At 45.0% G+C, this 26,525-nt stretch overlaps 2 protein-coding genes across 7 annotated transcripts in view; one reads left to right on the forward strand and one right to left on the reverse strand.

Moving 5' to 3' along the window:
• Dnttip1 (deoxynucleotidyltransferase terminal interacting protein 1) lies at positions 1–22,911 on the reverse strand. 5 transcript variants are annotated; one of them, XM_013358663.4, is made up of 13 exons: positions 22,737–22,908; positions 22,121–22,191; positions 21,015–21,111; positions 17,075–17,173; positions 8,950–9,018; positions 8,639–8,695; positions 8,344–8,402; positions 6,935–6,983; positions 4,720–4,778; positions 4,560–4,620; positions 2,000–2,071; positions 482–537; positions 1–363 (listed from the first exon to the last, which is right to left on the reverse strand). In XM_013358663.4, the coding sequence occupies exons 1-13, from the start codon at positions 22,839–22,841 to the stop codon at positions 225–227; spliced, it is 993 nt and encodes a 330-aa protein (XP_013214117.1). In that variant the 5' UTR covers positions 22,842–22,908; the 3' UTR covers positions 1–224. The 5 variants fall into 5 exon arrangements, with proteins under 5 accessions (XP_013214117.1, XP_005325318.1, XP_040130520.1 ...); XM_005325261.4 differs by having other exon boundaries at positions 6,935–6,980; positions 22,737–22,907; XM_040274586.2 differs by lacking the exon at positions 22,737–22,908 and adding an exon at positions 22,377–22,507.
• Wfdc3 (WAP four-disulfide core domain 3) overlaps positions 22,657–26,525 on the forward strand; it is a 14,691-nt gene continuing 10,822 nt past the window's right edge. Inside the window, exons 1-3 of one of the 2 annotated variants that reach the window (XM_078052070.1) lie at positions 22,657–23,134; positions 25,430–25,662; positions 26,120–26,251. In XM_078052070.1, the coding sequence (XP_077908196.1) occupies positions 25,551–25,662; positions 26,120–26,251 (244 nt within the window). In that variant the 5' untranslated portion in view covers positions 22,657–23,134; positions 25,430–25,550. The remainder of the gene's footprint in view (positions 23,135–25,429; positions 25,663–26,119; positions 26,252–26,525) is intronic. The other variant, XM_078052069.1, reaches the window with a different exon arrangement.

Genomic DNA, 26,525 nt, shown 5'->3' on the forward strand with positions numbered 1-26,525 from the left:
TGTGTTTATTACAAACTGTTTTAATTGCTTCTTATCCCAATAACTTTACAAATATAGAACCATATGCCAGTCTGGGGGTGCTCTGCAGTGAGTCACTGCAAACTAGCCCATGCACAGCTTAATGCCGCTGAGATCCACCTAGGAAGAGACCCAGTGGTGGCCTCAGCTGTGTGGGGAAGAGGGTCTTAGAGGTGGGCTGCCAAATGTAGCCAGGGGTCCTGGCCTCAGGTCTGTGGAGGTGCTTCAGCAGAGCGATGCTCATTCTCTGTCCGTAGTGTCTCCATGTACTTTCGCATCTTCTCAACCATCCAGGAGGGTAGGACAAAGGACTTCAGCTCCTCTAACTTCAGATCCAGGCATCCTCTACAATAGACATTGAGGAGGAAAGTTAAAGCAAAGGAAGATGTGGGCCTCGCCCCATCCCAGGGGCCACTTTTGAGGCAGAGGAGAGGGTGGGGGACAGAAGACCTGCTGGCTTTACCTGTAGTCATCACTGGCAGCAAGGTCCCGGATGTCCTCCTCGATGAGGAGATAGGCCTGCCAGGAAGAAAGGAGAATAGCCAATGCCCATTTCATTTTATGCCACCTTGATAACACTTTATTAAACATGTTGCGCCTGCTTCAGTAGGGAAGAGTAAGTATGGAAAGGCTGTCAGGAGAATGGTTCCTTGAGAAAATCTTTCACTCACATGTGAACTTTAGTGGGGGAGAATAGGGACTGGTGACTATTTTTTAAATAAAAAAGAATTTCTTTTTGAGATGGGGGGGTTTATTTTGTTTTTGTTTTTATGGTGCAGAGGATTGAACCTAGGGCAATTACGATAACTTGTTTTGAGCTTTGTGGCAAAAGAGAGAACATGATAAATAGCACTGTGGTCTAGTAATGGGGCTGCACTGTACTGCCCTGGGCCCTGTAGAATGGCATTGCCCGCTGTGGTCTGCAGGGGGCCAGGGTCCTCTTGTGAGCTCACTTTACAGGGGATGTTATTCACCATAGAAGAAACTCTTCTGTGGGACACTCTGGTTCCAGTCTTAGGGTCAGGACTAATTGTGAGTCCCTTAAGTAATTTGCCTTCATCTTGTGGGTTCTGTGAACTATGTAACAGATCAAGTGTCCTTGAAAGGGGCCTAGAGATGAATCCACAACTACTCAAAGAAGGTCTCCCAGGTCAGCAATGGGAAAAAACCCAACTTTTTCCTAAACTACTGTTGGTGGGTGGCTTAACTTTAAGTTCTGTTCCCGTTACCCATCAATTTATTATTTATATATAAGTAGTAAGTTTCTTTAAATATTTTGTCAAATGAAGTGTGGGCACAGTATACAATAAAATAAAAGTAGCTTTCATTGTCAGAAAGGAGATGGCACACCAGTTTACAAGGCCTTTAGATTCTATCAGGAGTGGTCCCAGTAGAGGGACTGAGTCATCAGGTGACATTGCATGTGATGGGCAAAGCCCTACAAATTATTTTAGGATAGATACCACAACAGCTTTCCTAAGGTTACTGCTCGATTTAACTGAGAACTCTTAGAGTGGAAGCGAGCCTGGGAGGGGCTGCCGGGCATGGCACACCTTTCATTGTACGTGCAAACTCCTACTGACAACGAGTGCTGCCTGGAGTACTGTGTTGAGAAGATTCTAGAGCTGTTTAGAAGAAGACTGTGGTGATCAATGAGTTAAATGCACCCATGGGCATGCAAGGGAAAAGTACTATGAAGTATTAAACTGCCCATTCCTATGTACAACTAATACGATCCAAAAAAAGTGGTCTTGGAAATGGGTGGGAGGGAAAGTGAGGAGCTAAAGAACACTACTGATAGGGAAGGGAACATAGGGATTACGGTCTGCTCTTGAGCGTGAAGCAATGGGCCTTGTATGTCCCTTGCCACATCCTTAAGGCTTAGGAAATCTTACAGACTTTGAAGGTAAGCTGTCACGAATAGCCAGAATCCTGGTCCTTGTGCAGGGTGGGCCTTGGGCAGTGAGTGAACAAGACTTACCATCTTCCCGCCTGTTGCCCGCATGTGATGCTGCTCAGCCAGCCAGTGCTTGTCCTGGGGGTCAGCTGCATACTGTGAGGGATGAAGTTACACGAGGAGACATTAGCCTTGTGTGAAGGGCCTTCCTCCTGGTCCCTGAGCAGTTCTTATCACAAGACCTTGTCTAGCATGTACATAAAGAGGCCTCACTAATCTCCAGAGTAAGCCCAGGCAGCCAGGGATTGTGAACTAATCCCAAAGATTTAATAATACACTCCGAATCCTCACACGCTTCCTTTCTCAAAACATAGAATCAATTTTTGGGTGAAAAAAATAAAACCAGAGATAACTATGTACAGTATCATCTGAATAAGTAAAATATCAGTAGAGGGCAAGGACACAGGCATGCACACTATGCCTGCACACACACTCTAGGCACATGCTCACAGAGAAGGATATGTACCATTGTGGTTGCTGGTGACCTCAGGGTGAGGGGCACTCGTGTCTTATTCCCTATTACCTCCTGTGTATTGCTTGAATCTTTTAATGAGAAGAATGAATTTATATCTCTGTGATTACAAAGTTTAAAAGAGGAAATGAAGAATTCAAATAATGTCTTTTGAAGGATGGAAAAATAGGCCAAAATGTACTAAGCAGTTTACAGAACAAATACAAATAGATTGTAAATAACTAAAAAGATGCTTATGATCATTAACAGAGAACTGTGAAGGAAAACAATAAAAAGTTTCCCTTCATTTATTAGAATGAAAAAATTAAAAAAAAAGAGGTAACACCCACAGTAAAGAGAAAGGGGGTTGGGGGCTTATTACAGAAAATAGGTCTTAGAATTGGGGAACTATGCTAATAAAAATGATTAACACTTGCTGAGTCCCTTTGTATGTGACAGGATTATGCTGGGTGCTTTACTACATTCTCTCTTAATTAACCCCAAGAGGTTGGTCTATCATCATTCTCATTTTACATTTTGTATATGACAAAACAGACTCAGAAATGTGGAGCCATTTGCTTAAGGTCACATGGCTGAGCTGGTAAGGGATAGAACCCGGATTGAAATCATACTCTTAACCATGTTGATGGGAATTCACAGCAAGTCCCAGAGAATATCCATCTAGGGGAGGACACAAGTAGGGTTCTTGGGGGAGGCAGATGTTAAATAACAGGAAGATAAAGTGGAGGAGAAAGTTCTTCTGGGTGAAGGGAACAGCAGAAGTAAAGACACTAAGAGAGGAAAATAAAGTAGCAAGTTGGCTACTTCTGTGTGTTGGAAGCCCTGGGTCAGAATGCTGGGAAACAGCCAGCAGTTTTGCCCCTCAAAGCACTCAAAGAGCTGCACAGGGTGTGGCAGGCAGATCCTATGATTCTGGGATCCCAAAGGGGCTACACAGTTCTGGCAAGAAGCAGCAAGCCTTATGTATAGGTGCAAAAAACTGTCTGGAACAAATATGCAGTACTATTTTTTTTTTTTTGAACCAGGGAATGAACTCAGGGGTACCTAAGCACTGAGCCACATCCCCAGCCCTTTGTTGTATTTTATTTAGAGACAGGGTCTTGCTGAGTTGCTTAGGGCCTCAATAAGTTTTTGAGGCTGACTTTGAACTTGTGATCTTCCTGTCTCAGCCTCCTGAACCACGGGGATTATAGGTGTGTGCCAGTGTACTATATTTTAATCTATGTGGATGTTTTGTAATTGATGAAATACAAATCCATCTAAGAGTGAATTAACTTAAGATCTCCCCTATTATTTCCTCAAACAGTGGAAATCACAGCAAGCTGCTGATTTTTGAAGAGGGGAGCCTGCCTTGCTCCAGCTGCTTTATTTCACAGACAACTGGATACAGGGGCTGAGCGCTTGGCTCTGGTGACAGCAGTCCTGGATTTGATTCTGACTCATTACTTACCAGCTGAGTAACTCTGGTCAAGTCATTAGCCTTCCCAGACATCTACTTTTTTCACCTTTGGATAAATATAACAATACTTTTTTTTTCCTTCCTTGAGGCAGATCTCCCTGTGTTGTCCAGGCTGGCCTCAAAACTCCTGGGCTCAAGCAGTTCCCCCTCCTCAGCCTCCCACGTCTAGGATTATAGGTTCACATCACCACACCTGGCTAATGCCATCATATATATATTTGTACTGGAGACTGAACCCAGGGTGTTGCACCACTGAGCTACATCACTAGTCCTTTTTATTTTGAGTCAGGGTCTTGCTAAGCTGTTGAGGCTGGCGTCTGATTGTGCTCTTCCTGACCCAGCCTCCTGTGTTGCTGGGATTACAGGCATGTATCACCACGCCTGGCTACAATATCTATCTTAAAGATATTGTAGACATCATGTAAGTGTGGCTTTTAAAACTGTGTTTGACACACAATCATTATGCAAGGAAAGCAGCTGTGATCACTGAGGCAAAGTAGTCTGAGTAAATCACAAGAGGTAAAAAAGTGAATGAGGAAGAAGCAACCAGAACCCAGATCAGTGTGTGTTCCAAGCTTGTCTGTGCTATGTACAAGTCCCAATGCCATCTGCTCCCAATGCAATGGCCTGCCAACCTCCTAGCACTCACCTACCTTAAAGAGATGTGGGTGCTTGATGTAGATTCTCCCTCTGGTGCCCCCCATCCCTAGGGCCCTGAAAGTAAAAGATGAGTGGTAAGGATTCCATCAGGCAGAGCCTCTAGTAGTTGAGGCCCGAGTTGCCCCCCATTAGCACCAAAGCTCTTAGACTCACTTGTTGGCTCGAGAGCCCAACACAAAGGTGGTAGTTTCATTCAGCCGGGCTGGGTCCCACTGTATGACAGAGAGAGGCTGGTGAGGGTGGGGTTAATGTGGTGAGCAGGACAGAAACACTCTTGCTCCCACCACTTCTCACCATTGTCCTTATCCCTCGTTCAATAGCTTACTAGGAAATGAAGTACTTTTAATATACTAGGCTCTGTGTTAGATGGTGGAAATAAAGAGATGAATAAGAAACAGACATAGATACAAATAATCAGGCCACTATGTGATGGGGCAATGACAAGGCTGAATGCTGGCTGTGTGTGGTGCCAAAGCAGATGGTCAGTCAGGGCGTCTTCCTTGAAGAGCTGGTCCTCAAGTTAATTCTTAAAGGTGAGCATGAGCTGGACAGGGTCAAGGGGAGGAGACGGGCATTCCAGACAGAGGGTAGCACGTGTAAAGGCAGGTGGGAGCTCTTGGCATGATGGAGAAGCCATGAGCAATTCTGTGTTGCTAAAGGAGAAAGCCAGCCAGGGAGCAGAACTGCTGAGGCGGGAGAGAGCGACACGGAGGAGCTGGCGGTCACAGGAAGCCACCTTTAAGGGTTTGTCCTTTTCTTTATTCAGGCACTGGGGACTTGTTGAAGGCCTCTGAACATATAAGAGTCAGCCATGCTTCAAAAACAGCTCACCTTCCAGCAGTGTGGATGATGGGTTTAGGGTCATGGTGACAGGCAGGGAGAGCAGTCTAGAGGCTGCTGTGATCAAGCAGAACTGAAGCAAGACTAGGGCTGAGGTAGGCAGCAGTCAGGAGGAGGAAGAAGTAATAGGGATTGAACTACTCAGAAGGTGGAGTCATTCAGCACTTGAGTGGATGTAGGAGGCAGTGGAAAGGAACAGGGACGATGACTGAGGGCAGCAATGTAAGGGAGGGTCAGTGAGGAAAGATTCCAAGTTCAATTTTGGATATGATGCTTTTTTAAAAAATATTTATGTTTTCGTTGTAGTTGGACACAACAACCTTTATTTATTTTTTTAAATTTATTTCTATGTGGTGCTGAGGATTGAACCCAGGGCCTCACACATGCTAGGTGAACGCTCTACTGCTGAGCCACAACCCAGCCCTAGATATGCTGCTTTTGAAATGCCTATGGAACTTGCAGGCAGAAAGGTCTAGCAGACAGGAGGATCTACAGGTTTTAAAGAAGAAAGGTTTGTGATAAAGAGACTGGGGAGTTTAGCAGATGGTGGTCCCTGAAACCACAGAGTGGATGATTTAGATCATTCGTCGAAAAGCTTTAGGTGAAGTGGGCCAAGGGGAGTATTCTGGGGACAACCAAGGGCCACTGCCGAGGAAGAAGTCACCAAGACAGAGGGAGATTTGGAGAGAACAGAAAGATCTTGGAGAGCTCACGGCCACCAGCTTCAAGGGAGTAAGCAGAGTTTAGAAGGCAGGCGTGACAACCAGCGGGAAAGCAGAGAGGACCAGGGGGAAGAGGTGGCCAGTGTCTTCCAGACACAGCTCCGAAGAAGACTGCAGTACTTTTATCTATTTTACTGGGCTTCCAGCAATTACTTTATTGAAATAAAGGATTCAATCCTTAAAAAAGCTTGTAAACAACTGTTTGGGAAGCAGCACAGGCTAGTGGTGTCAACAGACTTTGGGCCTGAGACTTGGCTCTTTCTCGCTAGTTGTATGATTTGGGCAAAACTCAAGTGTATTAAGAGCATAAGATAACTGAGATGATAATTTTACCTGCAGGGGAGTTGGCAGGAAAGGAAGCTCCTCACTACAAGATGATAATAGAACCTATCTCATAAATCTGATATAAAGATTAAATGAGATAAGTCAAACAAAGATTTAGGCAGTGCCTGTCAATATTAGGTAATAAGCAAAGTATCAGACCGCTCGTGAACTTGTGGAATAAGGGACTCCTGCTTCTCTTGGATGGAGCTCGAGGCCTGTGCGTGCTAGGGAAGTGCTCTACCACTAAGCTTCAGCTCCAGCCTGGCCCTTTCTTTATTTTGTGCCTCATTCCAATTTTCACGTGGGATCTTCTCAGGAGGACCAGTTGCTGGAGGTAGAGAAGGGAACATGGCTGTGGAATGTGTGAACACATCCTATACTACCCCTGCCCCTTTCCCTCACTGGGTCCCCAGAGCCTTGGCTGAGTCTCTCTGGGATACTGGTCACTGCCATGCTCACACAACATGCTTACAAAATTATACCTTGGGGCCTTCCCGGCGAATCGGTTCAGAGGATTTTGGCTTCCATCTGCTTGAAAGGAAAAGAAGAAAGGTGAATTCTCCCAGGTGGGCCAAGACTCGAAGGAAGGTTGCTAATGATGGTAGGGCCTCATACAGTCTCCCTTCAGCCCTGGCTCTGATATGACTGGGCAGGAGGGCAAGTCCAGGAGCTTGCAGCTTTCTCATCTGTCTGCAGGAGATAAGAGCAGCAGCTGCCCTGTTTTTGTTTTTGTTTGTGCCACCTGGGGAGTGAGTGAACCCAGGGCCTCACCCGTGCTAGGCAAGTGCGCTATCCATGAGTCACACCCCCAGCCCTTGCCCTACCCATTTTGTGTTCACGAGGAACCAAACGGACCTAGGAGGAGACAAATCTAAGGGATGGCAATTAATGTTATTCTCTCTCCTATGTCAGTGGTTTCAAACTATCCTTATTCCCCTTTACCAGAGGAATGACTTTATCTGCTTCATATACTGAGTTTCCATGAAGTTGTGTTTGAAAAAAAGATTCTGCTGCTTCAAAACTCTTTAAACCTCAGGGGTGGGAAGGGATGAACAGGTAGAACACAGAGGACTTTCAGTTGGTGAAAATTCTCTGTGTGATACTACAACAGTGGATACTTGTCACTTGTACAAACTCACAGATGAACAACATCACGAGTGAGTGTTAATGTACACTGTGGACTCTGGTGTAACGTCAAAGTAGATTCCTCAATTGTAACCAGTGTACCATGTGGGTGCCAGAGATTGATAACGGGGAGGCTATGCGAACGGGGAAGCAGGGAGTATATGGAATACTTCTTTATCTTCCATTGTTTGTAATGAACCTAAAAGTGCTCTTAAAAAAAAAAAAATGGGGATGTAGCTCAGTGGCAAAGTGTTTGTCCAGCATGTGTGAAGCTCTGGGTTCAAAATTCCTAATAATGTGAAACAAACAAACAAAACTTTGCAAAGGTTCATCCCATAGACAGTGTGGTATAGTTTCCCCTTACTAACAGTATGACCTTGGGCAAGTAATTCTCTGAGTCTTTCTCTTTTTTTCTATTTTTTTCCTCTTGTTTTCTTCTCTTTTTCTTTGTCTGCTAAATGAATTATACCTTCTTTAAGGGGGTGGCTGTAAGGATTAAAAAGGGAAGTCCAAAAGGTATCTTAGGCCAACCACAAGCAATTGATATACACCACAATGAAAACGACTGTTTCAAGCTGGGCTGAACTGTTCTGAGGCAAAACCAGGATAAAATCCTCACTGCGCACCTCCTCACTCCTAGACCAGGGAAACACTCCTCTGGGATTAAGCAGGTAGGTCTGATTTCACAGGCACAGAACTGTGGCCTCCTTCCCTCCGAGACCACAACTGTCCCTCTGCTCCCACCACACTGGCGGCCTCTACTCACACCATGCCAGCTGCTGCCCGGTCATTTGACAGAATGTGTCCAGGAGGCCGTCCTTTCCTCTGCCACAAAGAACAGCTGTCAGAGCCCTGGCCCTGGGGAACACTTCCCACCAACCTCCCACCCCGCCCTGACGGCATGTCCAGGGTCCCCTGGTGAAGGCAGTTTTCCAGAGAGAGCAAATGATGCTTGGGAGTGAAACAGTGTGACTGTTTCTAGGGTTCGGCCTCCGGTCCCTAGAACAGCCTAGAGTACACGAGGAAGCCCAGCACCCTCTCCCAGCTAGAAAATGGCTTACCTTTTTGGGAACGGGGCTTCCTCGATGGGTACATTCTTCCTCTGCCTGCCGGCCACGCTGGAAGAAAAGGGAAGGGAATCAGTGGAAGGCCCTGCCTGGGAGCTGTGGGTCTTCTGGGGTATAGAAGACAGATTCCCTGGCCTGTAGTCCTCTGGCTGCTGCCGACCCAGGCCCCTGCAGCCCATTCGGGTACTCTTTGACCTGGACCTTACCAATGGGTGGTGCAGGAAACTTCTGAGCCTACATACTTCCTATGCCTCCCAGCCCGATTTATTTTCCCCTCCAAGACCCCCGGACACAGTGCCTCTAACCTTTATTCCTGGAAGCTCATGGGTCAATCTAGGTATTACTTTTTCTCCATCTGAAAATAGTAGCTTAGCCTGAAAGGAAAAGATCAAGTGTTAACAATCACTATTTTGGTTGGTAAACATTTTTTTTTTAAGTGTTGATGAACCTTTATTTCATTTATTTATATGTGGTGCTGAGATTCAAACCCAGGGCCTAACACATGCCAGGCAAGTGCGCCACCACTGAGCCACAACCCCAGCCCCCCGCCTCTATTTTTTAAAAAATATTTATTTTTTTTAGCTTTTAGGTGGACACAATATCTTTATTTTATTTTTATGTGGTACTGAGGATCGAACCCAGTGCCTCATGCATGCCAGGCGAGCGCACTACTACTTGAGCCATATCTCCAGCCCAAATGCCTGTATTTTTTAAGACAGAACTCCAAACTGGTCTAAAGCTTTCCATAAACTGGGTGTGGTGACATACACCTGTAATCCCAGCAACTTGGGAGGCAGAGGCAGGAGGATCTTGAGTGAAGACAGCCTCAGCAATTTAGCAAGGTGCTAAGCAACTCAGTGAGACCCCGTCTCTAATAAAATACAAAATAGGGCTGGGGATGTGGCTCAGGGGTTGAATGCCCCTGAGTTCAGTCCCTGGTACCCAAATGAAAAAACAAACAAAAAGTCCTAAAACCTTTCATAGTCCGTATGGGAAGACATGGTTACATATATTTATTTAAAAGAAAAGATAAAATAGAAAGACATAAATACATGTATTTATTCACAAAAAGTAAATCCGAGGCTTCGTTGGTAGCACATTCCTCTTCTGCCTGCAGGGCATGCTGAAGTAAAGGGGAAGGGGAGGTCCGTGGGAAGCCTTTTCTTTTTCTTGGCAGAAGTGGGAATTGATCCCAGAGGTGCTCTACCGCTGAGCTATATCCTCAGCCTTTTAAAAATTTTGAGACAGGGGCTTGCTAAGTTTCCCAGGCTGATCTTGAACTGTTGATGCTCCTGCTTCAGCCTCCCCTGTAGCTGGGATTACAGGTGTACACCACCACACCCAGCCCTATATTATTTTATTTTAAAAAATAATCTGAGTAATGATCACTGTTGAACAGTTAGAAAATGTAATGAAGCAAAATTTAAAAATCAAATCTGAAATTTCATTATTCACAGAAAACTAGCACTAACTTTTCAATGTAAATCCTAATTCACTTTTCCCATTTAAATATATTCATGCTTTTTTAACTGAATACATTACTATCCTACATATTCCTCAATAACTGCTGTTTTTCATTTAATAAATCTTGAATTCTTAGGACATAACTGCTGGGGACATAGTAGTGAGTAAGATACTGTGGAGTTCCTTGCTTTATATATCAACAAGATGATTTGGGGTCATGGTAAATACAGCAAAGAAGAAAAACTCCAGGTAGAAGTGGCCGTCATCAGAGAAGAATTCTATTTTAAGGGGGGGTGCTCAGGGAAGGTCCTATGGAGAAGGCAACCCCTGAGCTGAGACGGAGCAGGCTGTAGAACAAAGCTGAGCAGAGCTGGGCATGGTGAGGCATGGCTGCAGTCGGGTTGGCCAGGTGGTGGAGGCAGGAGGATGGACCAGCCTAGGTAAGCAGTGATACCTCCAGGTCAGAAAAGTTAAAACAAAGAAAATAAAAGCAGAGCTGAAGAGAGGTGTGTTTTGGCAGCAGAAAGAAGTGCAGAACCCCCAAGGAGGGGGGACTCGGTTCAAGCAAGGAAGAAAAGATTGGCCTGGCAAGTAATGGGCAAAGGGAGGTGAGGAGCGAGGAACCCCGGGAAGGGAGGCCAGGTGGAGGGTGGCAGGGGCCTTGCAGGCCAGGCGCAGAACTGAGTTTCAACAGCTCTGAAGCAGCACTGATGGGGCTTCTGGATACGCTCTTCTCTTGGCCTCTGAGACCATGCTCCCTGTGTTCTCCTCCTCTGACCACTCTTTCTTAACCTCATCTGCTGGCTTATCTTCCTCAATCTGCCTCTTTCCATTCCATCCTCTTTGATTAGATATTCTATCTACTCTCATTGATGCTCACAGCTGCAGTTAACATCCACAAACTGAGGACTCTGTGATTTTTAAAAATCTTCAGTTGTGGCAGAAAGGATATCCTCTGAGGTCCAAACTTAGAAACCAAATGGCCTGCCCCATGCACGTGCTTGGACGTCCCAGTTTTGTTAAATCCAAAACTGGACTCATGATTGTCTCTGCCAAATTTTGTTCCTTTTCAGATAAGAGTACACCAGTCTTGAGCCAGCCGAAACAAGGATGCACTTGAGCTGGAGAGCCTGATGAGGACTTGACATTCCATCATTTGTCACCATTGCCTGAGCCTCTGAGTGATCCTCACCGCTCTCAAACTCTACACCTCATCTGGACCTTGGTGAGAGCCGCAACTTCTCCCTACAACCCTTTCCTCAACTGGTCATCCACTCCATGCCAGGAGAAGCCTGCCTTGGTTCCGGACCTGGTTACTGTGGTCTGAGTGAGTGTGCATCTGCTGGACTTAAAGCCTAAGGCTTAAGACTTTTGAACTTAGCATGCAGAGAGAATGTCTGTCATTAGCCAGTCTGATTAAGTGTGTTTCGTAGTGCTTAGAATTAATCTAGAATTGTTTACTGGGAACTGGTTATGTCTTTTGCAGTGCCTAGCATTAAGGATTGCTTAAGAACCTATAGAGTGAAATTGTATTGAGTAATTTGAGTGAATAAAGCATTGAAAAGGGGAAAAAAAGAGTTCACCAGTCTCAATGTGTAATTAATTATGCACACATTTATGTGGATAATGATTCTTAGCTCTTTGCTTAACTAGTCTGTAAGTTCTATGAGGGCAGGAAGCCTGTTTGTTCACTTGCCTGTTAATTCATTCAGTTGCTGGAACATTCGGCAAACACCTAGTGTACATGTCATATTCCATGGCTGGGAGTACAATGATGAAAAAGACTGTGCCTGAACTCTTGTAAAGCTCAGTATTTCAGCAGAGTAGGGGAAGGACTGAGAGGAAGGTGGAAAATAAGCAAGTGAACATAATAATTTCAGGTTCAAATAAATGTCAGAGATAAACCTGTGCAGGGCTGGGGATGTGGCTCAAGCGGTAGCGCGCTCGCCTGGCATGTGTGCGGCCCGGGTTCGATCCTCAGTACCACATACAAACAAAGATGTTGTGTCTGCCGAAAACTAAAAAATAAATATTAAAAAAAGAAAAAAAAGAAGAAATAAACCTGTGCAAATGCAGAGAGTGACTGAAGGTGAGACAGGGGCTGCAATGGAGTGGTCAGGGATGGGCTGGCTGACGAGTAACAGTTAAGCTGAGATCTGAAGAAAAGCAATGTCAGGGCAGAGCGTGCTGGGCAGGAGGATAGCAAGTGACATTTCTGGAGGAGCGGGTCAGAGTCAGAATGGCTGGAGGAGGCCGAGAGGGGCGGCAGGGCGAGATGCGTCAACACGCAGCAGGAGCTGGTCTAGGAGGGCTCCGTGGATCAGGGAAGGCACTAGAGTTTTATTTTATCTGTAACAGGAAGTCACTAGCGGGTTTTAGAGAGGGAGTAAATGATCTGATTCATCTTTACAGAGATTAGTCTGCTGCTGCTAGAAGGAACTGGAAGCAGGTAAGAGTGGATGTAGCGCAGGCCTGAGATATAAATCTGTGAATCATCATCAGTCCAAATGACTTCAAAGCCAGAGGATTAGATGGACTCATCTTAGGAAGCAAATGGACAGAAAGGGTCTGAGGACGGAACTCAGGAAGCAGCAGCGCTACAAGTCAGGGAGGCAGGAAGCACTAGCTGGAGGCTGGACAAAAGGAAATGAACCAAGAGCGGGAGAATGTTCCAAGAGACATGAACCGAGCCCACGTGACAAAAGCCACATGAGTCAGCTGAGCACAGTCAGGACCCACAGGGATGACAGCACGGGGTATGCTAAAAGGCTCCCTGGTGAAGTGGTGAGAACTCAAGCCAAACACAGCAAGCAGAGAACGACAGTGGGTGAGAAAGGGAGCCAGTGATTGCTGACAGCTCCCGTTGGGTTTTTTTTTTTTTTTTTGGTGGGGGTGGGGGATTGAACCCAAGAGTGCTCTACCACTAAGCAATATACTTTTATTTTTAGACAGGGTCTCACGAAGTTTCCCAGGCTAGCCTCAGCCTCAAACTTGTTATCTTCCTGCTTCAGCCTCCTGAGTGGCTGGGATTACAGGTGTGTGCCACCACACTCGGCTTGCTGACAGCCATTCTTGAAGTGGGCTTGAAATGGGAACAAAGAAACGGTGTAGCAGCTGAAGGGACTGCAGGTTCCAGGGTGGTCTGTGTACTCACCACTGTATCCCTAGTGCCCCAATGAATAAGCCATATTATAAAGACACATATAGGAAAAAGACCCGGAGAAAGCAGAAAATGTTATTAGTGGTTATTGCAGGGTAGTGAGATTTTTCTTTTTTTTTTTTTAAAGAGAGAGAGAGGAGAGAGAGAGAGAGAGAGAGAGAGAGAGAGAGAGAGAGAGAGAGAGAGAGAGAGAGAATTTTAATATTTATTTTTTAGTTCTCGGCAGACACAACATCTTTGTTTGTATGTGGTGCTGAGGACCGAACCCGGGCCGCACGCATGCCAGGCGAGCGCGCTACCGCTTGAGCCACATCCCCAGCCCAAGATTTTTCAAATGTATTTTTAAAATTTATGAGAGTAGAGACTAAACCCAGTGCTTCCTGTATGCTAGGTAAGCACTCTACCACTGAGCTATATCCTTGACCCCTTTCTAAACTTTATTTTCAGACAGGGTCTTGCTAAGTTGCCTAGGCTGGCCTTGTACTTACGATCCTCTTGCCTCAGCCTCCCAAGTAGCTGGGATTATTGGTGTGTGTTGAGAGCCACAGCCGGAGTTGGAATGGCCCCTGGCATTTTGCCAGAAGTAATGGTTGAGAGGCGAGCCATTAAGATGATGCTGGATTGAAACAAGTTGTGTATTCAATTGTATATAGACCCCTGCTGCCCGCCTGGCGCCCACTACTTTGGAGTTCTCCCAGGGATTCCTGGGGAGTTCACGTTGGTTGGTGAAGTTCCGGTGGAGGGTGTTCCAGTTGGTGTGTGGTGTGCCTGCATTTTCTGCTTGGTATTCCCAAGAAAGCATGTCACCTACTGTATTTTTGCCTCTTCTATCTCCTCAGGTTCTTCCTGGCCCACTGCTCATCCCTTCTAGGCACACCACACACCAACAGGAACACCATCATGTCCAGTCTAGAATCTGTAGAATCTGGTTTTTTTTTTTTTGTACTGGGGATTGAACCCAGGGGTGATTTACTACTGAGCTATATCCCCAGCCCTTTTTATTTTGAGACAGGGCCTTGCTAAATTGCCCTGGCTGGCCTCCAACTTGCAATCCTCCTGCCTTAACCTCCCAAGTACCTGGGATTATAGGAGTGCACCACTGCCACCTGACTGAAGAATCTCTAATGTAACAAGAAATTCCGCATATGGTTTAGACAAGTGGACCCCAAAGACCTTCCAACTATCCTGATGGCCATCTGAAAGCTAAGCTCTGATGTAAGAAATACTTTCTGTAATTATGAATGTAACAATGTATTTAATATCCAGTTGTTCTGCATCACATGCACTTATGCTTTGATTATGTATATTTTCCCATTTAATCTCCACATCAAACCACTGGCTGTAGGGAGTGGCTTTATTCTTAATTTTAGAGATGAGGAAATTGAAGCTCAGAAAGGTTAAAGACTTGCTTGAAGTTTTTTTTTGTCTCGTTTCCTGTTGGGTGAGCATGAGACTCTTTGGGCTTTTCACCTCCCTGTGCTCAGATTCTATGGTGACCACACAGCCTTCTACTCCATATTCTGGCTTCTTATCAGTACTGGTAAGGGCCAGCTCTGGAGGGTGAACATGGGGATTCAGGAGACTGGAAAGGTATAACCATTTATTGAATTCAAGTTATGCCCAATTTAAGTTCATCTTTTACCTGAACCCCTCAAACGTCTCCTAAATTCCCTTCCAAACCAATCTCCTAAGGCAGTCAGAGAAGTCTTTTCAAAGTGCAAATCTCATTAGGCCACTCTTCTGGTTACGACTCCATATCTATAATTTGGTTCATGCTCTGTGTAATCTGCTTCTGCCTGCATCTCCAGTTTATCATGTTTCACTCTCTCCACCCTCTAAACCAGCCTCCCTGGCTTCTTTCTGTTTTTTAGGCATTCTGCATTCCCTTTGATCTCTGGTCTTGTCTCCATACTTACACACTTGTAACAGATTGTAACTACAGATACACTGTGTGATTACTTGAGTTAATGTCAAGAGTTTTAAGGGTAAGGACTATGCCTGTTTGCACACCACTGTTGGGGCCTGGCACAGCAGCACAGTAATGGGTACACAGTAGGCCCTCAATAATATCAGTCAAAGAGATAAACTCAAGAAAGTATTTTGGGATGCAAGTGAGTAAATGTTTTATCAATTTAAGCTTTTTTTTTTTTTTTTTTGGTACTGGGGATTGAACCCAGGATCCTCTGGTCTCAGTCTCCTGACTTGGTGGGACTACAGGTGTGTACCACAGCACCTAGCATCAATCTAATCTTGATTCAATTCCAATTTATAAGAGGCCCTAAGCAATTCAGTAAAATACAAAATAAGGCTGGGGAATGTGGCTTAGTGGTTGAGTGTTCCTTAGTTCAACCCCTGGTACCGAAAAAAAAAAAATACACACACACACACACAAATTATTTCTGTCTTATTATTAGCAGCTGTTATACATGATCATAACACACTGAAGTCATGGAGTGAATTAATGAATCTGGCCTCTTAGGAATCTGGTTAGCTTAAACTTGAGTATCAGAACTTCTCATAGCACTTGCCCACGAGAACCAGATTGGTTTTCTCTGTACAGACAGGATGGGGTTCTGCTCTTCAAGAGCTGGGGTCTTGCTTTTTTCTGAGGCTACATCTGAGTAGGCAGCCAGCCTTTTAGAAGGCATTTTTCTTTCATATCACTACAATTACCTCATAGGAGTGAACTCACAATAATCCTTATGGCTCTGATTATGAAGAAATTTCCATTTTTCACAGCTAATAGTTTCACAGTAAAGCAAAGAATCTGGGTGATGTTGACAATTCCTATTAATAACAGTAGCTGATGTTCTCTATTGTCTTGGGAACACAGTCATTTATAGACCTGATGTCATGCCTCCTGACCACACCTGAGAGGCTGGGAGATAGCAAGTGTGCTATATTCTCCTGATCCCAAAAGGGACTACAACAACTTGAAGGTGATCCACCAAGCACCCTCAGGGGTGAGACAGATCTTAGCTGTCTAATTCTTGTGTCTTAAGTTACAATTTACTTTTCTTCTTTTGGTTTGCCCAATTTAATTTTTTTTCAGCTTTATTGAGGTACCAGTGTCAAACAGAAATTATTATATATTCAAGGTGGACAATGTGATTATTTGATATATATATACCTATATTATGAAACAGTGATCATAATAACCAACACATCCATCACTATATAGGTATTTTGTGTGGAACATTTAAGATATACTCTCTTAGTAAATTTCAAGCACACGATAAAGTATTATTAGCAACACTCACGCTGATATACATCACATCTAAATTGAAAGTCTGTGCTTGCTCTCTCTTAAAAAAAAAAAAAAATATATATATATATTTATTTGGTTGCGGATGAACTTTTATTTTATTTACTTATTTTTATGTGGTGCTGAGAAACAAACCCAGTTCCTCACACATGCTAGGTAAGTACTCTACCACTGAGTCACAACTCCAGTCCAAAAGTCTGTGCTCTTTAACCAATATTTCCCTACTTCCCTGGTAACCACCAGTGTACTCTCTGCTTCCATGAGTTTGCTAAGTGTAATTTCTTTATCTGTAAAATAGAGATTAAAAAAAAAAAACAACACCTTATGAACAGGGTTTCTTCTGAGGCATAAATGAAATAACGCATCTATCACTATACCTGGCACCTAGTACCTACTTCTTTTGCCTTGTCTGTCAACAACAGTTCTAAGCCCTGGAGATAAGTGGCTTTCTGGGCATACCACTGATGATAGGATCACATTTCTTAGCAGAACCCTGAGGGCTGAACCCTGTGCCCGCATATCTTGGCTTCTCTGGTCTCACCTGTTCAAGGCAGCTCCGACAGGCCTCCTGGATCAGCTGCTCTGCATCCACCTCTTCCCCAATGTTGTCTCGCACGTTCAGTGCTGCTTTCTGGAAGAACTAGGGACGCACAACAGAGGACAAGGTCAGAAGTTGTGCTAATTTACAATAACCTGAAGGAAACTGAAAAATAAAACAGAAGTTTTTATCCTGCTCTCAAAAGAAGGAAAATGTGATCATGTGCCCAGCTTTGGGATCAGACAGATTTAGATTCGTATTCTGGGCTCTACCTCCCGCCTCTATTCCTCTCTTAAGGATATAATCACAGAGGTGCCCAAAAAACTAATGTGCAAACAGTACAAAACCAAAGAGTAACCTAAATGTCCAAGCATAGCTTAAATAAATTATGAAATTCTATGCAAATATTAAAAATCATGGTAAGGATAGTGTAGAACATATTTTTGACATGAAAATGAATTCTTAATAAAATGACAAGTAAAGCAAGCAGTTATAAAATAGTTTGGTACAGAACAAGCTTATTTATGTACAACAGCAAAAAAACAGAGACAAAAGAACTTAAGGATAATATATTAAGTAACAGCAGTGATATTGTGGATGATTGTTTTCTTCTTTGCTTATCTATAGCCTCTTAATTTTTATAATGTACATGTAGTATTTCCATAGGAGGAAAAACCCCAGAAAGCTTGTGCCTAAAGTGAACAGGCACAGAAAAGATCAAGACAGAGAAAAGTCCTATTAGGATTTTCACTGCCCAATCCCCAATCTGTGGGATGGGAGAAGGGTGGCCTTGCAAAGGCCCTTGGATACCAGCAAAGGAAAGGGAAACCTGGCAGAAGGTTCCTCTTCTGGGTTAGAGGGAGAACTTGAGCCTGAAATACTTCCTAAAACACTGGGGATAAGGTAATAGGGTCCCCAGACATACCTGGGAGGTACCGAAAACACATTCATTAGGAGTCCACGTTGTGACTCCAGAAGAAAGTATCAGTTCTCTCTGGGATAGAGGAAAACTTTATCAATGCTCCTACTGTGGGAGACAATTCTGGGGAGATACTGCCACCTTATATTAGGCAAAGTCAAATGCCTCTGTTGATAACATCAAATCAAGAAGTGTGTGAAAAGACTGAATCTGAGACCTCAAGTGTTTAGGAAAAATTCTTCATGCCAAATTAAATGACTGGATGTTGGCTGACTGATTTTCTGGTGCCGGGGATCTGCTAAGCAACCACTCTACAACTGAGCTATATTCTCAATATGGATGAGTTTGACTTTAAAACAAAAATCTGAAAACTGGCGATAAGTATTGGTGTTCAATGCTAATTATTGCTAGGGGAAAAGTTCAATTAAAATAATCTGGATGCTTTCCAAGCAGTCTGTGGGAGAGCAGTACAATGGATATATGGGGTGAATGTAAACCACCTCTGGATCTGAGAACGAAATCAGAACACAAATGAAGCGTCTGCAAGCACCACAGGCAGAAATGCAAAATAACACACCCTTTCTGGAGAGTGACTTTTTTCCCTATTACTCACTAATTCCATCTCTAGGAATTTATCCCCAGAAATAGTCTGACAAATGAACAAAGATGTTTATTCCAGTGTTGTTTGAAACAGGGAAAAACTGGAAACAACTGAATATTCTAGGGACTAGCTAATTAAATTATAGAACATCCATACAACAGACTACTCTGCAACTATTACAAAGAGAAGCAGGGGGCGCTATTGTGCACTGACCTAAAAACATGACCAAAAGTGAAATAAATTAAGTTACAGAACAGTTTGTATATGTGTATATAAACATGTACACAACCTACATACTCATGTAAAAAACTGAGTTTGGTATCTTTGGGATGAATTTTAGTGACTTTTGGCTCTTATTTTAAAAAGTATCTTTGTGTGTGTATGTGGTACTGGGGATTGAACCCAGGGGCTGGCACATGCTAGGCAAACACTCTACCACTTGAGTTACAGCCCTAGCCTTTTAAAGTTGCCCGTGTTGACTCTCAATGTGTGAGCATTCTGCTTCAGCTTCCTAAGTACTGGAATTACAGGTCTGAACCACCACACATGGCTGTATAATTTTAATTAGTATTTCCTTATTAAAAAATTTCAAATACATAGAAAATTTGAATATTTAATAAATAGCTAATACCCACCACCTAAGACTACAATTAACATTATGTTTCTCCACACATATCTATTAATGTACTCATCTATCCATCCATAAATCATCTTGTAATCAATATTTTTTATAACTTGTATTATTAAAACTTTTTTAAAATTCTGGTATTGGAGATTGAATGTAGCCACCGAGCTACATTCCCAGTCCTTTTTCTTTTCTTTTTTTAAATACCTTTATTTTGTTTATTTAGTTTTTTTATATGGTGCTGGGTATCGAACCCAGTGCCTCACCCATGCTAGGTAAGCGCTCTACCACTGAGCCAAAACCACAGCCCCCCTAGTCCTTTTTATTTTATTTTCAAGCAGGGTCTTGCTAAGTTTCTGAGGCTGAGCTTGAACTTGCAATACTTCTGCCTCAGTCTCTGAAATTCACTGGGATTACAGGTGTGCAACACCACAACTGCCTAAAATCTAAAATCCTCACTGTGGCTTCAAAAGTTTTACTAGAGCTAGGCTTGTTACCTCCCAAGCACTTTGTTACTCTCCCAGTTTAGTCTGTTCCACACTGGTCAACTTATTGCTTTGAATGTGCCAAGCACACTCCTGCCTCAGGGCCTCTGTCGTTTTCTCTATGCCTAGACCACTTTTCTCTTACTTGTCTGCATGGCTTGCCTCGTCTCACTTTATTCAGGTTTCCATTCAAATGTCTTCTCTTTCTTAGTCACAAAACATACAACAGCAATCTTGCTGGGCATTGTGGCACATGACTGTAATCCTAGCTACTTGGGAGGCTGAAGCAAGAGGATCACCAAATTTGAGGCCAGCCTCAGCAACTTAGCAGGACCCTATCTCAAAATAAAATAAAATGGACTTGCTTAGCATGAAGAAGGCCCTGGGTTCAATCCATAGCACCTCTGAAAAATAAAACAAAAAAGCAACCCCATGTCCCAGAGGTCCTCTCTTCTCTCATTCCCTAAAGTAGTACATATTTGCTTAAAGAAAACAAGGTTTCTGTCTGTTATTTTCACTCTGCATTCCTAAAACCTAGAACAGTGTCTGGCAGTATGGTAGTAGCTAAACATATATATATATATATATATATATATATATATATATATATATATATATATATTTTTTTTTTTTTTTGTCTATGTATGGGTTCTGGGTATCAAATCCTGGGCCTTGGCATGTGCTGGGAATAATTTTTTTCCCCCAAACAACAACAACATACATAAGCAGAAGGTTTGGGAAGAAAACAGAGTTTGGCAGGGCATGGTGGCACATGCCTGTATGCCCAGAGGCTGAGATAGGAGTATTATAAATTCAAGGTCAGCCACAGCAACTTAGTGAGGTCCTCAGCAACCTATCGAGACCTTGTCTCAAAATTAAAAAAAAATAAATCTTTAGTATCAGCCCCGCCCCCTCAAAAAAATTCAGAGTTCAGTTTTGAATATACTGAGTTTGAAGCATCCATGGGATATGCAGGTAGAGCTATGGAGAAGTTTATTGATAGGCTAAGAAAGTAATTTTAATTGACAAAAATGGTGCTAATGTTAATCAAGTAATAAAATACTGGTTGAACACTTGGTATGTTCCAAGCAAGGATGGTGGGCACATTACACTTAAGTCATTTCATCCTTACAAAAACTTGGCAAAAAAGATATCTGAATTACCTCCAAGAGGGGAAAAAGTTCTTGGGGGGTAGCTGGCAGAATTAGAAAGCTTGAGATGTCTGAGTGCCATATAGACAGAGAGTGGTGCTGCAGGGAAGCCCTGGCTGCTCAGGAGTCTTTCCCCATGAGTGTTCTCTCTGTCCTTCTCACCTTCATATACTTGTTGAAGACAGTCTGGATCTCCTCATTGATGCTCGGCTGCAGGACAGCTCGGAGGAGGTCCATGGAGATGGCAGGATCTGTGAAACTGCATTTAGGAGCGAGACAGAGTCAGCAGCTGTGGCCTAAACATATCCTTTCCCAGTGTGCCCAGCCAATTATTGACATAGGGTTCAGTCTTTCTTCTTCTTCTTCTTTTTTTGGTACCAAGGATTGAATCCAGCAGTGCTTAACCACTGAGTCACATCCCCAGCCCTTTTATTTTTTGTTTTGAGACAGGGTCTTGCAAGATTGCTGAGGCTGGTTTTTAACACATGATCCTGCCTCAGCCTCCTGAATTACTGGGATTACAGGTGGGTGCCACCATGCCCAGCGACATAGGATTCTTTAGCAGCAATACTAGATAGCTTTCACTAAACACTAGTCTTGTGCTCAGATTCTGGGCAAGATCACATGGATGCTTGACTTTATTTCATTCTCATAAATATAAAGTGGGCATTATTTTCAAAGTGAAATATAATATTTATACAGAAAAATACATACACTTCAACAATTATGGTGAATGACCAATCACTACCCAGGTTAAAAATTATAAATGGCATCCTTAACGCCCATGACTTCCTTGAGTGAATCACTCCCTCACTTCCTTGAGTTGGATATTACTATTGGACCCCCAGCAAGACTAAGAAAAAAGAGGTTCAGAGAGGTTAGGGACTTGTCCAAGAGTTAGGTACTCGGTTAATACAAAGTCTGTATTACAACACAGCTGTCTGACTCCAGAGCCTGTGTTTTTAACCTCCATGCTGACGTCTTTAGAGCTCCCAAGTGCAGCCTCAATGAATGTTAAGGATCTTGGATACTGTTGTTAAATCCACCTCTCTACCCTCCATTTCCAGATGAGCTCAGAGAGGGAAGTCAGAGCAAGTCACTCATCAGTGACTTGCTCAAGTACACAGAGTTGAGAATGAGTCTCTTTTTTCCCAGGCCAGTGCTCTCTACTGTTTACAGATCTCTTCTCAGCCGTGTGCAGTGGGGATCCCAACACTCTCGCCCACCTCTGTGCCTGGGTTGTAAGTCCCACTAAGGGCTAGCCTTACCTTGTTGTCATTTGTGAGCGCCGGCCCCTTCGCTGCACCTGCCGGTGCTTTATCATTATGTTCCAAGGGTTCTGTGGGAATCAAGGGAGCAAATGTCACTAAGGCCTGTGACACTGGGATGGTGGAGGATGAGTATGAAGCTAGCCTAGAAATCCCTTCTCGGATCCATTCGCCCCCTCTCCCACTTTGGGGAGAAGGGGAGGACAGTGATTGGAAGGTGCTGCTAGGGAAAAAGAACCGAGAAAAAGTTTCCTGCCTCAAAGTCCCAGCGCCGCCTTTCCTGGAGCAGCAGGAGGAGCACCCAGAGCCCACTCGGTGGCAGGCTGCTTTGCCGGGCGCGTTAGGGCTTTTACCATCCCCTCGCCACGACTCGACGAGGTCGCGGGTACTAATCATCTCCGCCCTACAGGAGAGAAGCCCGGGCTGGGGGATGCCAGGCTGGCCCTCAGCACCTAACCAGGAGGGCGTCGCCAGAACTTGAATCCAGGTCGTGGACTGCGAAAACGGCAACCCCTCGGCAGCACCAGCCGCCGCGTTCTCTCGCCCGCGGGCCAGGGTCCCGGGAGCCCGAGGCCCTGGCCGGCCCGAGCCCAGGCCTCACCCGGGGCGCCCTCACCATGAGAACCAGCTGCCCCGCTGCGCCCGCGTCACCCATCTCGGTGCCGCCCCGCTCAGCCCCGCCGGGTCCCCGCGGCTGCTCGGCGTCGCCAGTGGCCCCCATGGCGCCCCCGGCCCCCACAACTTCAGCCCGACTCTGCCACCGGCCGGAAAGTGGCGCCGTGACGTCACCGGAGCGCGCCGCCCACTGGCCCGGAAAGCGCGACGCCGGCAGCTGCGGGGTTACCATGGGAACCGAACCGCCACCCGGGTCGCGGGCCCTCGGAGACCCTGCGTGTGGGGCGGTTGGGGCTCCCTCCCTGGAGCGCTGAGCCTCCGGGGGACTGTGGGTGTCTCAGGGCCGTTCCCCGCTGGGCCAAGGCCCGGGACGAGTGCGGGGGAGGAGGAGCGGAGCAGGTGTCCGCGGGCTGAGGTTGGGAGCTGAGGGGACGCACGGTCCGACGGTGACACCTGCAGTTGGGTCTTTGAACACTACAGCTTTTTTTTTTGGGGGGGGGGTCAGGTACTGGGGATTGAACTCGGGGACACTTTCCCACCGAGCCGCACCCCCAGCCCTATTTGGTATTTTATTTAGAGACAGGGTCTCGCTGAGTGGCTTAGAGCCTTGCTCTGGCTGAGGCTGGCTTGGAACTCGCCGTCCTCCCAAGCTGCTGGGATGACATCCTCCCAAGCTGCTGGGATGACAGGCTGCGCCACCGCGCGGGCTACAGCTTCTAATATATCTCCTTCGGAGCCTCCAAAATTGGAGGGACCTAATGCGTGGACCAGAAGCCCCACATGGGAAAGCGGGGCCTGTGCCACCCCAAACACGCACCGCCTCTCTCCTCGCTCTGACCTCAGGGCTGTCTCCAGGGCAGCAGAATGAAGGTTGGGTCTTGCTCTGTGAGCCTCCCTTGCCCGCAGAGAGCTGGGCTTCTCTTCCCCGAGGAGTGGTTCTGGGATGAGCTGGGAGGATGGGCTTAACTGTGGCATTCCCCAGGCCCCCCATAGCTCTGTCTCAGAGGTAAGATGTCCCCGAATAGAACTGGATTCATTTATGGGTGGTAGAGAAAATGACAATATCGGGTAGTAGAAAGTGCAGGAGTTCTGCAGTCAGAAAGATCAGGGTTCAAATGTGATGTGGAATGGTGGTTAAGAATATTGGATATGGGCCCGGGTCAGTGGCACAGGCTTGTAATCCCAGCGGCTCAGGAGACTGGGACAGGAGAATCGCGAGTTCAAAGCCAACTTTAGCAAAGGCGAGGGGACCCTGTCTCTTAAAAAAAAAAAAAATAGAGCTGGGAATGTGGCCCTGTGGCAGAGTGCCTCTGAGTCCAGTCCCCAGTAAACGCCCCCTGCCATCCTCCAAAAAATATTGGATATGGAATTGGACTACCTACTTTTGTTCTACCACCTACTAGCTATGTGACCCACTTTCTTAAACTCTGTGTCTTAGTTTTTCAACTGTAAAGTGGGAATAATAGCACCTGCCTTAGAGGGTTGTAATGAGGAGTAATGAGTTAATTCTTACAAACCACTTAATTTTACCCCCCTGGTATTGGGGATCAAATCCAGAGCATCATGTATGCCAGCCAAGCACTCTACCACTGATCCACATCCCATCCCCCCATACAAAGTGCTTAAAACTATGGTACAACTAGCCCTTCAAATAATACTGTTACTGTTCCAATGTTCCAGAGGCTACCATTTATTAACATTCTTTCCAGCCTCTCTGAGTCAATTTTTCCTTCCTTCCTTTCTTCCTTCTTTTTATACTGGGTACTTCATCTCCAGTCCTTTTTATTTTCTAATTTGAGGCAAGGTCTCACTAAGTTGCCCTAACTGGTCTTGGACTTGAGATCCTCCTGCCTCAGCCTCCTGGGTAGCTGGGATTACAGGCACGCACCACCATACCTGACTTTTATATCAAGTTTCTTACCTTTGCAAGATTATTGTGTGAATTAAAATAAATAATGTATATGAAGAACATACTAGATATTAAACAAGTTTTAATTATTTCGTTGCTCCAACATCAGCCTTTTAACATTGAGGGCAACTTCCTTGCACCAAACTCTTTGGCTGTATTAAGGAGATTTTTACCTTGTACTTTTAATGTTCCCTCACTTTAGCCCTACAGTGCTAAGTTGTGCCAGTGGACACCACTAGCTGACCAAATACACGAGTAAGACAGATAAAATAAAAACAGAGGAAGAAGAGATAGGGGAAGGGGACATATGTGCTGTGAGTCATAGCAACTCTTCTCGAGTTTACCAACTAGCCAAAATGTAGGGTTTTGGTGCATTCGCATTAGCTTTGAACAAACTCAAGTAGTGCTGCTCTATAGTTTTTTTTTTTATAGTTTCTAAGGGGCCATTTCATTCTGTCTCTTGTAGATTGCTCTGATGAGCAGGAACTACAATGTTGGTAAACTTTGTTATTTGCTTAGCTTGGCTGTTCTCTTATTAAGTCATGCCTCTAGTCCTTCCCTTTGTCATTTCACCCAAGTCCTTCGAAAGACCTGGAGGCTCTCTTCATCCTCTATCCAATGACTCTCCCTCCATTTTTTCCAGCTTCCCACTAGAATCCTCACTGTTGTCTAGGGGTACTGTGTGAAACTGCATTACAGAATTTGATCACCCCATCACATGTGCCCTATGGTAGTGTCAGGAATTTTCCCACACATCACCAACCAATCACTCTTCTTGTTGTCAGGAGAAGACATTCTTGGGCAGTATTGCATAAGGGAAGACTTTGGGACTGGGTTGAGGTAGATTCTCTGGTCCTGCCCTTTCTTTGGTTGATACTCTGGGAAGGTGTTCACCTCTGGCCTGAAATGGGCTCACATCTCAACCTCAGCATCATCAGGATGTTAAGCTACCTCTTTCTTCTGAAGGCACTTCTAGCTTTTGGGTTCCTGGCATCCTGGGTAACAGCAGAAGAGCATGGTGAGCTATCATTTGGGATCCCTGGCTAACATAAAGTGACCAGAGGAGAAGTCTCCCCTGCCTGCTCCCAGTGTGAGGTTCCTCTTTTGTGGAGACAATCATCTCTGTAGGACAGGACTGGATAAATAGATTCTTAGGACAGTAAGGGTAAATCCTCTTGGCTTTCTTTTCCTTCTCTGGACAAGGAGACAGGACTTACTAGAAGTTCCAGTTATTCTTTAGAGCTCATTAAATGAGACCACCAGGATCACCCCAGCTCTGAATGTGCAGCACAGCTGGTGCTTTAGGAGTGGTGAAAGGGAGTTAGTAGTTGTGTGGGAGGAGGAGAAGCTGGGTGCTGAGATATTTTGGATAGGAATGCTTGGAGATGCTGAAGTTCTTGAAGCACTCTTGGGCTCCGTTCCTCATTTCCCAAGGCCTAATCAGGTTTCCCAACTTTCTTTGTTCTCTTTTGCAGTGAAAGAGGGAGAGTGCCCTCCTGATAAGAACCCGTGTAAAGAGCTGTGCCAGGATGATGAGTCATGTCCTCCTGGGCAGAAGTGCTGCAGCACGGGCTGTGGTCAGGTCTGCCGAGAATACATCCCTATAGGTATGTTGGCATGGAGTACACTATACCAGTATGCTCTCTGGCCTTGCCTTTGGGATGGATAAAACCAAGAGCTTCCTGCTTCTCAGATTGGCTCTTGCTATCTAACTTGCCTAAAGAACTTCTTATTTTTCCTTTTTGGAAAAAAAAGAGGGGATCTCCTTTCCTCATAAGTTGATTTGTCTTTTTTTTTTTTTTTTTTGGCATGGGGGGTTGAGCCCAGGGCTTTGTGCATGCTAGGCAACTGCTCTGCCACCGAGCTACGTCCCCAGCCAGG

The sequence above is a fragment of the Ictidomys tridecemlineatus genome, chromosome 5 (genome assembly GCF_052094955.1).
Source record: "Ictidomys tridecemlineatus isolate mIctTri1 chromosome 5, mIctTri1.hap1, whole genome shotgun sequence".
Lineage (NCBI taxonomy): Eukaryota > Metazoa > Chordata > Mammalia > Rodentia > Sciuridae > Ictidomys > Ictidomys tridecemlineatus.